The 15,333-nt window shown below is 40.3% G+C and overlaps 1 protein-coding gene across 1 annotated transcript in view; it reads left to right on the forward strand.

Moving 5' to 3' along the window:
• The window catches only part of apobb.1 (apolipoprotein Bb, tandem duplicate 1), a 20,159-nt gene extending 6,288 nt beyond the window's left edge, over positions 1 to 13,871 (forward strand). The window contains exons 20-28 of the mRNA XM_046060648.1: positions 1,616 to 1,826; positions 1,909 to 2,081; positions 4,894 to 5,054; positions 5,143 to 5,252; positions 5,341 to 5,714; positions 6,008 to 12,034; positions 12,125 to 12,236; positions 12,421 to 12,607; positions 12,694 to 13,871. Coding sequence (XP_045916604.1) covers positions 1,616 to 1,826; positions 1,909 to 2,081; positions 4,894 to 5,054; positions 5,143 to 5,252; positions 5,341 to 5,714; positions 6,008 to 12,034; positions 12,125 to 12,236; positions 12,421 to 12,607; positions 12,694 to 13,638 — 8,300 coding nt within the window. The 3' untranslated portion in view covers positions 13,639 to 13,871. The remainder of the gene's footprint in view (positions 1 to 1,615; positions 1,827 to 1,908; positions 2,082 to 4,893; positions 5,055 to 5,142; positions 5,253 to 5,340; positions 5,715 to 6,007; positions 12,035 to 12,124; positions 12,237 to 12,420; positions 12,608 to 12,693) is intronic.
• The last annotated feature ends 1,462 nt before the right edge of the window (positions 13,872 to 15,333 follow it).

Consider the following 15,333-nt stretch of genomic DNA (forward strand, 5'->3'; position numbering starts at 1 on the left):
CCAACATAATGATCAATCCTTCCAAAAGGATAACATCTTTTACAGAGTGTGCATGTTGTTGTTATTCAGGCCTCCCAGAACCTGATGAGGGACATCGGACGCAACTTCAACAAACTTGTGAGGGAAATTAAGACAGAGTCTCCCGAGGCAATGGTTTACCTGAGACTTTTGGGAAATGAGTTGGGATATCTGAAGACCAATGAAATCACAGAGATGGCCTACTCTGCTGTCATGATGATTGACAGCATGTTCAAGATGTTCCCAACTGATGTAAGGAAGTTATTCGTATTTTTTTAGAAGAAAAGCTGACAATGAAACAATGCATTAATTTAGAAAGTCCTTGTTTATGATTTAAATGTCCTATGTGTATTTTTATTTGCCACAGCTAATGAAGGCACTGATGACCAAGGATGACAACACAATCTTTGCCCACTACATCTTCATGGACAATGAATTCTTCCTGCCTACTGTCACTGGTGTGCCTCTGAGGATTGCACTGTCTGGTACTTTCACCCCTGGCATCAAGGGTGGACTTAAGATTGCTCCTGACATGGTAATTATATTTAAAACTCTTTGAAAAAGTGTGTTTTACAACAAGCTAACTGTATGATTTTCTATTACACAGAAGTCACCTATGTGTATTTTGTTTTCACAGAGTGACGTCACCTTCATGCCCTCTGCTGGAATTGAGTTTGTAACTCAGGTTGGCTCCCACATCCCTGAATATGTCAACTCTGGATTAGAGATGCACACCAGCATTTTTCACGAGAGTGGGCTCAGTGCCAAGATCTCCGTGGGACGTGACAATCTAAAGCTGACCATCCCTGCTCCACCGAGTCCAACAAAGCTCATCAAAATGACGTATGTCCAAATACAACTTTCAGATATTATACAATTCTTTCCACTCTAATTGCAAGTGCAAGAGTTGTAATGCAATTGCTAACCCCGCAAACCTGAAATATAAAGGGGACAGTGTTGTTTCACTATTTCAGTTAAAGATACATGTGTTTGTAGCTTATGTTCAACATTTTCTTTGTGTACTCACGGCCTGCAACTTTTCTATATCAAAACTAAAACAGCCGTTGTTATATTTGAACTTTGCTACACTGAAAATTTAGAAACACCCTGGTGGCAGTGACTGGATTAGAGGTGAAGACCATTCCCCCTATGGTGATGGACAAGGTTGACTTTAGTGAGTGCACTCCCTTCTTTGCTGGAATGAAATACTGTACTGATCTGCAGTACATTGATGCTTTCTCTCAAGAGACGACCCCCTACTTCCCCTTCACTGGAGACAGCAAGTGAGCAAGACTCTTTGAATCACCATTTAAATTAAAATAAATTACCTATGAATATTGGCTAATTAATTTGAATTATCTAAATAGATTTGCTGTGGAGCTTCATCCCACTGGTGAAGTCACTGAGTACACAGCCACTGTTGCCTACGAGCTCCTCGGGGAGGGAGAAGAAGGCCGGCAGAAGGTTGACTCTGTGAAGGTCATTCTAAGGGCTGAAGGTAAGGTACAGAATTGAAAAATCTTTCTAATGTATTACCAGCTCGATTTAGGAAAACACTTAAGTGTGTAATATTATTCTGTTGGTTGGTCAACAATAGGTGCAGATCCCACTGAAGCCAGAGCAATCATGAAATATAACAGAAGGAAGAATGTCATCACAGCTGACATCCAGATCCCTGACTACGATGTGGAGGCTGGAGTCAGGCTGGGTGTTGTTGATGGAAACACTAAGGGCAAAGGAACTCACTCCATCTCTCTTGACTTTCTAAACAAGAACATCCCTCAGCTCTCCTTGGTTGGCCGTGCTAAGTAAGTAATCCACCATGAAACCTCATGATTAATGTCACCCTCATCATTGAGAATAGACTAACTCAATGTTAATTTTTTTCAGTCTGAAGGCCATGAAGGAAGGTATGCTGCAAGTCCAACTTCTTGTACCCTCGATCAATGCTGACGCCTCTGTCACAGCTAACTTGAAACGTGATGAAGAGTTGGAATTGGAGCTTAAGAGTGAAATCAAGTTTGCGGACATCACCTATGAGCAGGAAATTGCAATTAAATATGGTAATGTAATTTTCCAGTTATCCTTTTTTTCAGAATAATACATAACCATTAATTCAATAGTTGCTTACTTCTTAGAGAGGTCCATACAAAGGTAACTACATCTGGCATTATCAGAATTGTGGTTAAAATTTGGAGCCCAAAATATGGGGCCAAAAACCAATTTTGTTGTCCATTTAAAGGATAATGATAGGGCTAATAGGCAATCTTGATATTGATATTAAGTTACAATATTATGATAATAAATGATAATAAATTATTGTTTAAGCTTCTCACATTGTAGTCATATACCAGCAACAACAACAATATACATTATAAATAATATATAGCCTAATTATTTTAAATAGCCTAAATATCTAAATCTTCATAGCAATAGCAACATCTTAGAAGAAAAAAATAAGAACTATTAGCAATTACAAAACATTAGGTAAAATAAGTTTAAATTGCAAATATCTTCTTTTCAACACTATAACACTAATATTAATACCTGGGCCGAAAGTGCAATAGATGGGTGAGCTTGTATATATAATTTATTTGAAAACGCTAACATGGCTTCAAAACCCATGTGTTCTTTGTCATAATGGCAACAAAAGCTCTCAACAATAGATTCATATAAGTTATTTAATGATTTTTATGCTGTCTCTTTTTATAAGTTTGTAATGAAGACTAGAGTATCAGTCACAATGCCTTTTCAGATTTTGTAATAAGAATTCTCCTTTAAAGAAATTTAGGGTTAGTGGGAGGAATAACATATGGTTCACTGAAGAGTTAAGCTCTATGATGAGAGAAAGAAATGTTGCATGGGGCAAAGCTCAAGCCACAAATTGTACCGCTGACTGGACAGCTTTCAAAACTTTAAGAAATAAATGCACAAGCATGACCAGAAAAGCAAAATCAGATTACTATCTAATAAATGTGACCGAAAATCACAATAACCCCTCTAAATTCTGGAAGCAAATTAAGTCTTTGTCTGGTTCGAATTCTTCAGGTCTCCCACAACATATTTTTGTAAATTCAGTTGAAATTAAAAACAAATTTAACATAATTGGACATTTTATCAATCACTTTGTATCAGCTTGCTGTATTTTCAGTGAGTCCAAATCAAGTTATCATTGCTCTGACTCCAGCACTGAAACACCACCGGAAACTTTTGTTTTTTAGACCCAGAGGATTAGAGGATGTCTGTATTTCTCTTAAAGCTATTGACACAAAAAAACCCCTAGAAATTATAGCTAAGCCTATAGCATATATTTTTAATTGTAGTCTGCAGACAAATTCAATCCCCAAATTATGGAAAGCAGCCTATGTGTTTCCCTTGCAAAAGGGTGGCGACCCTTCAGATCTTCACAATTATAGGCCAATTTCCAAACTCTCTATTCTTGCAAAAATTTTGGAAGCAAGGCAATTAAAAGAATACTTGGCAGAGCACAACATTCTAACTCATGTACAGTCAGGTTTTAGAGCTGGACACAGCACTGTTACAGTAACTTTGTTGCTATTAAATGACATTATAAATGCCTTGGACAAAAAGCAACACTGCGCTGACTTATTTGTGGATCTGTCCAAAGCATTTGACTCTGTTGATCATGAGCATTTGCTAAATAGATTAAGTAACATTGGAATAGGAAACACAGCAATCAATTGGTTAAAAAAATATCTTACAGAATGAACGCAATATGTTTCTATAGATGGTTTTAAATCAGACTTTTTAGAGATTTCCATGGGTGTTCATCAAGGTTCGATTTTAGCCCCTATTTTATTTTCTATATTCATAAATAGAATTGGAAAGGACGTGCAAACTACTGCACCTTTATGCAGATGATACTGTGATATATTCAATTGCCCCTTCACTGAACCAGGCCATAAATGTTCAGTTAGCCTTTCAACACCTTCAAGTCTCACTACATGTCTGTCTGTCTGTCTGTCTGTCTGTCTGTCTGTGTCTCTCTCTCTCTCTCTCTCTCTCTCTCTCTCTCTCTCTCTCTCTCTCTCTCTCTCTCTCTGTCTCTCTCTCTCTCTGTCTCTCTCTCTCTCTCTCTCTCTCTCTCTCTCTCAAAAGGAAGTTTTTCCTTGGCTCTGTCGCCTAGTGCATGATTGTTGGACTTCTTTAAATAACATCATAGAGTACGGTCTAGACCTGCTCTTTTATGAAAAGCGCTATATAAATAAAATTGAATTGAAAAAATACTTAGTACCCAATCAATGCAACACTACCCTTGACTCAAAATATTTAAAAGTACTTTTACAACTACTTTTTTAAAAAAAAACTTGCATGATATATGTTGTACAGCGAGATTATCAAACATTCCTTGCTTGATCACATTACATGCACCTCCTTAGACTTAGACATTTTCTGCTATCTATGATGTAGTCACTAGGAACTACACTTCCAACCTCCGTGTTTGCGAACATTTGTCAGAACTATGGTTTTGGGTAACACCTGCGTAGCTTAACGGTGGTTCATACCATGTAAGTTACAAAAATAGTTATCTCCATAGTTACAACTAGAGTTCTGGGAAACAGTTGCTTCACAAATGCATAGTTCCAACTACGGAAGTTGCATGATATATGTTATTGTAAGCAATGATGCTTTTGGAAAACGCACCCCAGAATGATTATTTCTGCCAACCATACCGAACATACAGCGGTCAAGCCAACAACAATTTAGTTGAAAACATGCCATTTTGCCTGGGAGAAAATGCTACATTTCACTTTTTTTTGCAGTAACTTTATTCACAGCTTAACTGTAACCTGGGTTTTAGAGGAATATTTCTTAATGTCTCAGGATTTGATTAATTGTTCTCTATTGTTGCAGATGTCAGCAAGGTTGAGGTTGAGGTCAAGTCTGATGTGAACACTAAGACCACCAGCGTGCCAATGACTGATATAGTTGAGAAGTATGGCAACCAACTTCTTGACACGCAGGTGGGGCAGACCGACATGAAGGTCCGTCACATCTTCAAGAAGTTTGTGGAGGTATGAATCTTGGTTTTAACAATTATTCAGATTTTCTTTGGTAAAAATGTGAAGCAGGCATAAAACAATGACTGTCTTTTTTTCTTAGGCAGGAAAGAATTACATGGAAAAGTATGGTGTTGATATCCCTTTTATTCAGAACTTCCGAGTACCTGAAATGCCTGACATTTCTGTGCCAGAGACACTGTTCCTGAATACGTAAGTGTGAACAACTCCATGATAAATGTTTAAATCATTTGAATTATGCTACAAAACATGTATGCATTTCCTTTTGTCTTTTCAACAGTGAGGCAAAGGCTGTCTACCACTTCAATGACGAGCAACTCACCATTGCTATCCCACTCCCTTTTGGAGGAAAGTCAACAGAAGAGCTTAACTTCCCACCATCTCTGACCACGCCTCACATGTTTATGCCCCAGTTTGGACTGGAGATCGTCTCCATGAAGATTCCCATCCCAGAGCTCGCTGTTCCTGAAAGTCTTATTTTGTCTATTCCTCTTTTTGGCAAAGCTGAGGTTTCAACTCTGATGAGAAGCAACTTATATGACATGGAAGCCTCGGTGGCTGTTGGCAAAGATGTTGTAGAGACACCAAGCTACTCAGCTAAGTTTGATGTGAAAGGAACCTCCCCAGTTGACATCCTCTCCATAAACATTGAAGGTATTTCATAGGAAACATCATTTATATATTTAGAATTTGTTATGTTGTTCATCCTTAACCCACAGTTAGAATAATATGTTATTAAGTCTTGGTAGGACAGTTTTCAGTTAATTCAATTTCCTCTGAATTCCTGTTACAATTGTGTTCTCTGATAAAACTACACTAAACTAGCATATTGTGTATATTTCTGTTAAGTATATTGTATATGAGCAAATTCATCTCCATGTGTTGTTAAAAGTAATCACACAGTTATCAGTTATCAATCGTCTTTTCTTCTTCTGTGTTTTATTTAGGCTCAGGAATGTTGGCCACCACTGATTCCATCAAGGCCCAGCTGAAAAGCTATTTGGCCCATAAATTCATTGAAGCCAGTATTAGTATTGTTGAGGATGCAACCATCACAGACAAAATCAATTTGAGGTCAAGCAGCAAGATTGAAGCCACAAGCCCATTTGGTCTCAGTATTGAACTAGAGCACACTGGTATGGCTGGAATCAACACTGAAGAAATCTCTGCTGATAGCAACTTTGAGGGAATGTTCAAGGCTGGACCCATGTATGGCAAGACCATTTCTATCCAGTCATTCAGCATCTTCCCATTCTGGCCAGAAGCAAAGATTGATTCCACAGTTCAGATTGACTCCACCATTGTTAAGGCCCAAAACACAATTAAAGCAACCCTTTCCAATGGTGAATTCTCACTTGGGTCTGCCACCAACGTCTTTGAAGACACCTTGACCCATGTTGCTGAGCTTTCCTTCAAGGACAACAGGCTGTCACTGAAATGTGATGCAAATGCCCTTACTCTTGGTATGAAGATCCGCAACCAGGCTGAAGCCTCTGTTGGTGCTGGGGAAGTCGCTATGAGAATGGAGACAAATGCAGACCACTCTGACAACCGTGTTTACTCACTGCTGACTGCTTCTCTTGATGTCAATGGTCTAGCTTTAAACAGTGATGCCACCGTGAAGCTTCTTGAGAATGAGGCTACTCACAAGGCTACTCTGAGAATGAACAAGGACGGGTTGACCACAAGTGGAACAACCACTCTCCAGAGCCCCCTGTCCTTGGAAAACACCTTCAATGCTGGGCTTGATGCTTCAAGGGCTACTCTATCCATTACCAACAAAGCTGCAATTCATGACATCAAGGTTGATAATGCCAACACTCTTGTAATTACTCTCTCTAGTCTTGACTTCAACTCAAAGGCTGAAGCTACAAGTGAGTATGCCTCTTACACCCATGATGTCACCATTGACCTAAAACCCTACACTGCGTCTGCAAATGTTAATAACAACCTGAAACTTCTGGCGGCCAACTTCATTAATGAGGCTCACCTGCAGGCAGAGCTGTACAAGATGGACCTGACTGGAAGCCTGAAAGCCATCTATGGTGAGGAAGAGATCAAGCATACCTATCTGGTAAATTATGCTGATATGACTACTAATGCAAAGTGCAGCACCACTGGAAAACTCTTTGGAACTCACATGAGCCACAACACCGAGCTTGAAGTTATCGGTCTTGCTGCCAGGATCACCAACGATGCCCGCTTCAACTCACAGCTAATGCGCTTTGACCACACCATCCGTTGCAGTTTTGTGCCTTTTGATTTCAACCTTGATGCCATTTTCAATGCTGATGGAGACATGTCCATGTATGGAAAGCACAGTGCCCAGATCTATGGCAAGTTCCTCCTCAATGCACAACCCTTGGCTTTTGCTAGCTCACATGAATGCAAAGCATCAGTTACCCAGCAGCTAGATAATGGTTTTTCCCTTGAGACCACATTTGACAACAAGATGGATAATGTTCTGTCACTCCAAGAGCAGAAGTCCAGTTTTAGACTGAGGTCTAAAGTAAACGAGCATGCCTTTAATCAGGGCATGAGTGTTTACAATGAACCGGATAGAACAGGAATTGAGGTTTCTGGCACCATCCTCACAAACATACTCAACACCGCCTCTGCAGAGAACCAGGAATTCGCCATCTCTGGCTTCCTCAAGTATGACAAGAACACAGATAGTCACATAATTCAGTTCCCTCTAATTGAAAATCTGCCTGCCTTTTTGGAGAACATCAAGGGCATTGTTGTATATATTGCAGAGGGATTGCAAAACTACATCAACAATGAGGAGATAAGGGCTAAACTTGAGGCTCTTCCCCAGCATGTGAGTGACTTTGTTTCTCAGATGAATATAGAAGGCAACCTAATTAAGCTGAAGCAGTATTTCAATAATTTCGCCCAAGAATATGTCATCTCCATGGAGGATGTAGAAGCCTCTTTGAGAAACCTGAAGGTTTCTGTCGAGAAACTGCTGGCTGATCTCACTGTTTACATCCAACACTTTGCTGGTATGGTGAAGGACATTTTTGCTAGTGGCACCCTCCCAGACACCCTCATTCAGAAGACCCAGCAACTGCTTAATACCATTAATGAGGAGTATGACATAAAGGCTATCGTTGTCTATGTAATTGATACCATGAGGGAGATGATCCAACAGATTGACCTGGAAAAACTGAAGGGCAGCAGCATCTCATTCCTGCATGATATTGATGCAAAGTATGAAATCGTGGCTAAACTACAGACAATCATGACTGAGTTGAAAAAAACTATTGAGACCTTTGACATGCAGGCATTTGCTGCTGAGCTGAAGAGGTACATTTTATCCATCAACTTTAAAGCTCATATTGAGGAATTACTGAGTCAGATTCCCACAGAAATGTTCAGTGATATAACAAATTATATTGAGGAATTGATTCAGGACTTTGACATCCTCTGTAAGATCAACACATTCTATACCAAGATCAGAGAATTGATTGTAAAGTTTGAGGCTGACAGAAAGGTTCAAGCCATCCTGGAAAAGGTTGCGCATCTCATCAAGCAGTTCAGAATTGAGGAAACCATCAGGGCTGTAGCCGAGATAGTGAAGGATGCAGACATCCCTACGAAATTCATGCAAGTCTTCCGGGGTGCTATCAGCTACTTGAAAGAAACTGAGATTATGGATATAATTTCGCAGTTCAATGTTTATATTGGCATTATTGAGCAGAAATTTAAGTCATTTGGTTATAATGACTTTGTGAATCACGGCAATCGAATGATAGCTCAGTACACTGCTTATGTGAATGACTTGATCAGGTCTCTTGAAATCCCCCAGAAACTTGAGGCGACAAGAGAATTGGCCAACTTTGTCTTATCCTCTGTTAGGGGTTCTGTGGAACAACTGAGAGAAATTAAAATCGTAGATTTTTTGAAGATTGTGAAGGATATCTTTGATCAGGTTGTGTTAAGTAATCTTAAGGGATTTGCACAAATGACAAAGCAGACAATTGCAAAACTGGATGTCAATGCTGAAATCGCCTCTTATCTGGAGTTGGCAAGAAAGTGCTATACGGAGTTCAATACCGTTGCTTCTGACATGTTCACCAGTATGGTTGAGACAATTAAGAAGTTGCTCCCCCAGCAAAAAATTGTCAGTGAGATATTACAGATCATTGAGGGGCTCATTACTGGACTGAAGAACGCCGAGCTGAACATACCATCTTTCATCATTCCTCTCACTGATCTTGTTGTTTCCTCCATGAAGTTCAGCATACATAAGTTTCACCAGTTTGAGATCCCAACACAGCTGGAAATCCCTAAGTTCACTATCTTGGGCTTCTACACTGTGCAAGCCACCACCATATCAACTAATGACATTAAACAGAGAATCATTGACTTGATAGATTTTGTGCTCAACTTTGAGATGAAGATGTTTGATATGGGTGCTTTGTTTGGAGACCTGACAATGAACCACCTTACTGCCCTGCCTGAGTTTTCACTTCCTGAGATTACTGTACCAGAGTTCTTCTTTCCCACTCTTCCTCATGTTCCAGCAGAGAAACTTGTTAAGACTCTCCAACTCCCAACATTCAAGCTCCCAGTAATTCCCAGTGAAATTATGATTCCAGCATTTGGTAAATTCAGTTATGAGATAAAAGTCAACTCCCCCATTTACTTTATAAGGAATGCTGCTGAAGTCCAGAGCTCTGTTGATGTAGATGAGACTCCTCAGCTGACAGCTTTTCTGACTTCCCAAGGGACATCGCTTAGCTTTGAAATCCTTAACTTCAACCTTGATTCCACTGCTCGCATTGTTGTTCCCAAGGGGCATCACGTGGTTGCTGCTGAGACTCTTAAGTTCACTCACAATTTTCTTGCATTAGACCACTATTCATCTGTGACATTTTATGAATTCTCAGCCCAGGCCTCAGCCAAGACCATAGTAAAGGCCACCACAGCACCTTACAATGCTGAGCTTTTAAATGAAGTTTTCTTATCTACCAAGGGTGGTTTATCTGCCACTTTGGACACTTCCTATAAACATGTTCTAAACCTCCCTGTCATGGGCCTCACTGGTGAGACATCTGTAACTCAAAAAGCTGTGGCCCACCAGGAAGGTACCTCTATTACAATAACTGTTGGAAATCAGGGTACTACCACCTTCAACTCTCATGAGAGTATCCACAAGAGTGACCTGCAAGTCACAGTCAGTCCAAGTACAGTAAAGTTGACCTTCGTTAGTGACACAGATACATTCCTGTTAAAGATGAGACAGACCTTGAGTGCTGACTTTGTCATCTTCAGCTATTTCAAGTTTGATATTCGTACTGAAGCAGAAGGTCCCACAATCAAAAGTAACCTTTTAGTGGGATCAATACATGTCAATCTACATGACATGAAACTTGAGCTGAAGGCAACCCATAACGCAGACTTAATTGGTGTTGTCAGTGGAGCCTTATACAATATGGTTGATGTTGCTCTCTGTCCCCGGGAGATTGTGTTCCGCTTTCAGAATAAGGGAAACACCAAAGTCAATGTCAATGATGAGTTTACTTCCAAAATTGATCTGCAGAATGATTACTCTGCAACTTTCAGGCCTGACACACAACATATGAACACTGTAGCTCTGGCCCGTCTTAATCAGTACAAACTATTCTGGAACTTCACTGTAGAGAACAATGAGAAGGAGGCTGCCATCTTTTCTGCTGTAGAAGGGGAAGCAAACCTTGATTTCCTGACTAGGCCCATCAGCATCCCTGAGATTGATATTCCATTTGTTGACTTACATACCCCAGCTATTAGTGATCTTGACTTCTATGACCAAATCGGGCTAAAACACATTTTGACGACCACTGAGCAAACTATTGATGTAGATGCCAAGGTTGTTTACCAGAAAAGCCAGGCTGCTCCCCTTATTGATATGATGGGTCTGATCCAGATTCCCTCTGTGGGTAACCTGATCTCAGAGCTATCTTTCAAATCTGCCATCATTAATCTGAATGTCAATGCTGGACTGTATGCTGAGGATGATCTCGTGTTCCGTCTGGGAGCTTCCACAGCCTCTGTGTTTGAGGGTCTAAAAGCCAAACTTGATGGCACCACCAGTCTGACCACCAAGAGAGGAATCAAGTTGGCCAATTCCCTGTCCCTTGAAAATCGTCACATTGAAGGCACTCATGACAGCTCCATCCATTTGAGTACTGAGACTTTTGAAAGTGCTGTATCTGTGGCCTCTGTTGCAAAGATTGCTCTGCCTATACTCAACCTGGAGGCAAACCAAAATCTGGTTGTAGACACCAAAAGCAAACTAAACGCTGTCTCCACCCTGAAGATGACAGGCGATTTCAACATCCCTGTGATCAAGGCTGTTGGAAAGGCTGAGACAGACAAAAGTCTGAAGCTGGAGGGAACCCTTGACTATGTTTCCATGGAATCATCCACAAAGGCAAACATAGATGGCACAGTGCTTGATGACTATCTAGTTTTGGGAGTCTTGGATAATGAAGTTAATCTGTATCTGAACAATAATGGCCTACGCTCCACCTCCAAGTACACTGCTGATGCTAAGCTTAACCATGGCACCACTACAGTCATTGGCATGGATGTAAATGAGAATCTTGCTGTTGAAGCATCCTTGAGCCGTGTGTATGCAGTGCTGAAGTATACTGGCAATAATGAGGCAAACCTGTTCAATTTCAACACCAAGGGGAAGCATATTTCCCAGGCTGCCATTGATATTGCACCAACATCTTCCTTGACTGCTGATATGGAGATAGATATATCTCAGCCAAGCAGCCTGGGTGACTTCACCATCTTTGAGAAGACTGTTGCAGAAGCGACAGCTGCCAAGCAGAAGTTCTCTACCACTGCCAAATTGGTCAGCCCACTGTACACCACCAACATGGTAGCTGAAGCAGAGGGCAGTGCTCCTGTCTTCAATGTCAACTTTAGGTCCACTGCCACCTCTGTTGTTGTCTTCTTGGATTATGACCTGGACTGTAAGTTTTTTTTCTTAGCATATAATACACTTTTACATCTTAATTAAAAAACATCAATGTGATTTTACTAAAATCAATGTGCTTCAACAGCTTCCATTACCATAAATTTTGAACATGCCGGCATAAGCCTGACTAAGAAGATGGTTTTCACCCATAGCGATTTAACCATGGACATTCAGCACATTCTTTCCCATACACTGAGGTAACACTTTAAATCAGCATTGTGTGTAATATGTAGCTAATTTTACAGTTGTCATTTTTGACATTTTACTTGTAGAAAACATATGATGACACTTGTAATTATTTCCTTTAAAATTGTTCTGTTTTTTGGGTAAAATTGCCTCCTTTAGTACTGAAAAGTGACACATTTATGCCTGTCTTTACAGTGACTCCCGTCTTGCCCTGAATGTGGACATAACTAGCCCTGCCTTCGCTGATGTGAACTTTCGTTATGCTGTCCGCAAGGATGGAATCAGTGCCACAGTTTCTATACCATCTACTGGCCTACTGGGTCTTCAGGTCAATGGCAGGGTCCCGTCTCAGATGAATGCCAGGCTATATGGCCGTTATGCTGTAAGGATCTCATACTGCTATTATATTTAAACAATTACAAATATCAAAAGTTTTACATCTCATTTTATGTTTTCTATGTTAAACAGTCGGATCCTGGGAAGGATGTTGATATCTTCACCATCAGAGCTTCAGCCAAGAATGCTGATAAAATAAATGTGAAAATGGTCATCAACATGGATGCCCCTGACATTATGCTCAGCGGACTACAGGAAAGACTTCCTGCCATCACCTCTTGTTTGTCTAGTTTTGCTGAGAAATACCAGCTGTTCAGACATACTGCTATGCTGAAGAATAGTATTACCCACTATACTGAGGAGGCCCACAACATTGCAAACAGCCATGCCCCACATCTGAGCCAGGTCTCAATCCTTTTTAGGAACACTGTTGTTCAGTACCAGAAGACTGTTCATGTCTTCCTGGATGCTGCCATCAAGGTCCTGAGGGAGACCCATGTCAAACTGCCTGGCTCTGAGAAGATGACCCCTCTCATTGAGGTGCTCAATAAGATAACCACCAGCATTGCTATTATGCTAGAGAAGACAATCCACCTGGTGGTTGTTAATGTAGAATGTGCTTTCCGCGTCGTAATTGGCATGATCAGTAAAATTCAGGTGACAATGCCCATTGGTGATGTCATGGCTGGAGCCAAAGTCATTGAAGCCATTAGGGAAAGGGTAAAGACTATGCCTAATTCTATTGCGGATCTTTTGGAGCACCTGGAGAGTCTAGACACGTTCCTGGAGAAACTGGGTGACACCTTAAAATTCTTTGTTGACAAAGCTCAGGACATTGTTGACAACACACTGAAGTCTGATGTCATTGTTGTCTACATTAACGCTTTCTATGACAAACACGTAAGCTTAGTGAAAACAATCACCTGGTATGCAAACAGAGCTGTGGACATTCTGGATATTTTCAGATCTGCAGTGAATCAATTTACCCACACCATTAGTGACTATATGCAGAAGGCTCCCGCTCAGTACAGATCTTATGTAAAAATTAAGGATAGAAAGCTTGAGATTTATCTTTGATTCCATCTTCATCAGTAAAGTAAAACATCATAATGTTAGTATTTGAATTGATACAGTATTATCTAAACATAAAGGCTTAAGTGTGTAAATTAAAAAAATTATGAAAAACCCTAACAGAACACAAAGTACCATGCTCAGTTTTATTTAAAAATAGATGGAAAACTAGTGGATGGGCATGTTAATGTTATTACATGTGTGCAACTGTAAACCATATGTGCTGCAAGTCTAATGATCTTTTTGCTTGATAGTGGTGTGAAATAAAGTGTGCACTGAACAGAGCAGCAGTTCTTTTCCCCCCCACTGGACAGTGCTTTACTTGCCTCAGAGCCCTTGAGTGGTCACATCATAACTTTTTTTTCCAGTTTGTGCACTTGTCTTACAATTCACTAAATGTGCAAACGAAATAGTAAAACATTCATATGAAAATCCTGTGCACAATCTATTCAAAACAATTGAACAAAATATGTCAAGCCTGCTCTCGAATTCAGTCAAGTTCAAATGAGACCTGGGCCCTGTTTCAGAAAGCAGGCTTAACAAACTCTGAGCTTAACCCTGACCTCTGAATTTTCAGTTCCAGAACAGCTGATCACAATAAGTTAAATCAACTCTGAGTATGTTGAGCCTGATGGAAGCGTGGGGATGGAAAAAAAAAAAAGCCACCATCAATGGAGCTCCGATACTATGATTCACCATGGCAGATAAAGGCAGATCCTCCATTTTAATCAGGTGGAGCTAGAAATATGAATGTCTGCCCAACATGGACCATGACAGGCTCTAAAACACACGAGTGCAGGAAGGATCAATAGGAATAGGAATGTTCCAATCAGTGCGACTACAATATGAAAGATAACTGTTCATTGATCAGTTATCTAGGTTACAGATTACTTTAAACAGTTATTACTGCAGTAATGTAGCCCACAGTAGCCTAAGTGTTTTCAGTGCAACTGTCAAAGCGTTATACCTAAAGACGGACATAGATTTTATTCTGGGCTGAGGATAAATCCATGATGTACGGGGATGTCCTAACATCGATGGCAGATTCATCATAAAACGGTCATGTTCAAGATCATGTTTGGATGAAAAACTAATAGCCTATCTAACCGGGATTTTAAAGTTGTTAAAGATGTAAATGCGTTCAGATATGCGCTTTCATTTCGACAGAATGAATGAGGAAATGAAACGGTGTGTCAGACAGCCGCCTCAGGCTCCGGTTTTCCAGCCTATCCGGAGTGTTACGACCCCCTGTTGGTCTAGGGGTGTTGGGGCCATAAACATATAGGCACAACTGGTAGATCTTAACAAGGTAACGTTTATTGGTAACAGAAGAGATGTAGACAGGTAACAAAAAAAAACAAAAGGAGGGTGGACGAGGGTGCTGTGAAAACAACAAACCAAGTTAAAATAAAAATGGTCCTCAAAAGGAGGCCTGTACCTATCTATCGTTTTAAACAGGGTTGATTCTTACTACAAAAGAACACAAAGAGCACAGCACCCACTCCACCTGGTGAAAACTAACACAATAGTGAACAGAACAATAAGTGAATTTCTCCACTGCACCCAAATGTGGAGCTAACATACAAAGGTATGCAAATGTTTACCTAAACACAATGTACAGCTAATAGGCAAGGAAGGTGGATAGTTCCACTAAACACAAAGTACAACTAACAGACAGGCTATGCAGTCAATACCAGCGGC

The sequence above is a fragment of the Micropterus dolomieu genome, linkage group LG10, assembly GCF_021292245.1.
Source record: "Micropterus dolomieu isolate WLL.071019.BEF.003 ecotype Adirondacks linkage group LG10, ASM2129224v1, whole genome shotgun sequence".
Taxonomy (NCBI): Eukaryota; Metazoa; Chordata; class Actinopteri; order Centrarchiformes; family Centrarchidae; genus Micropterus; species Micropterus dolomieu.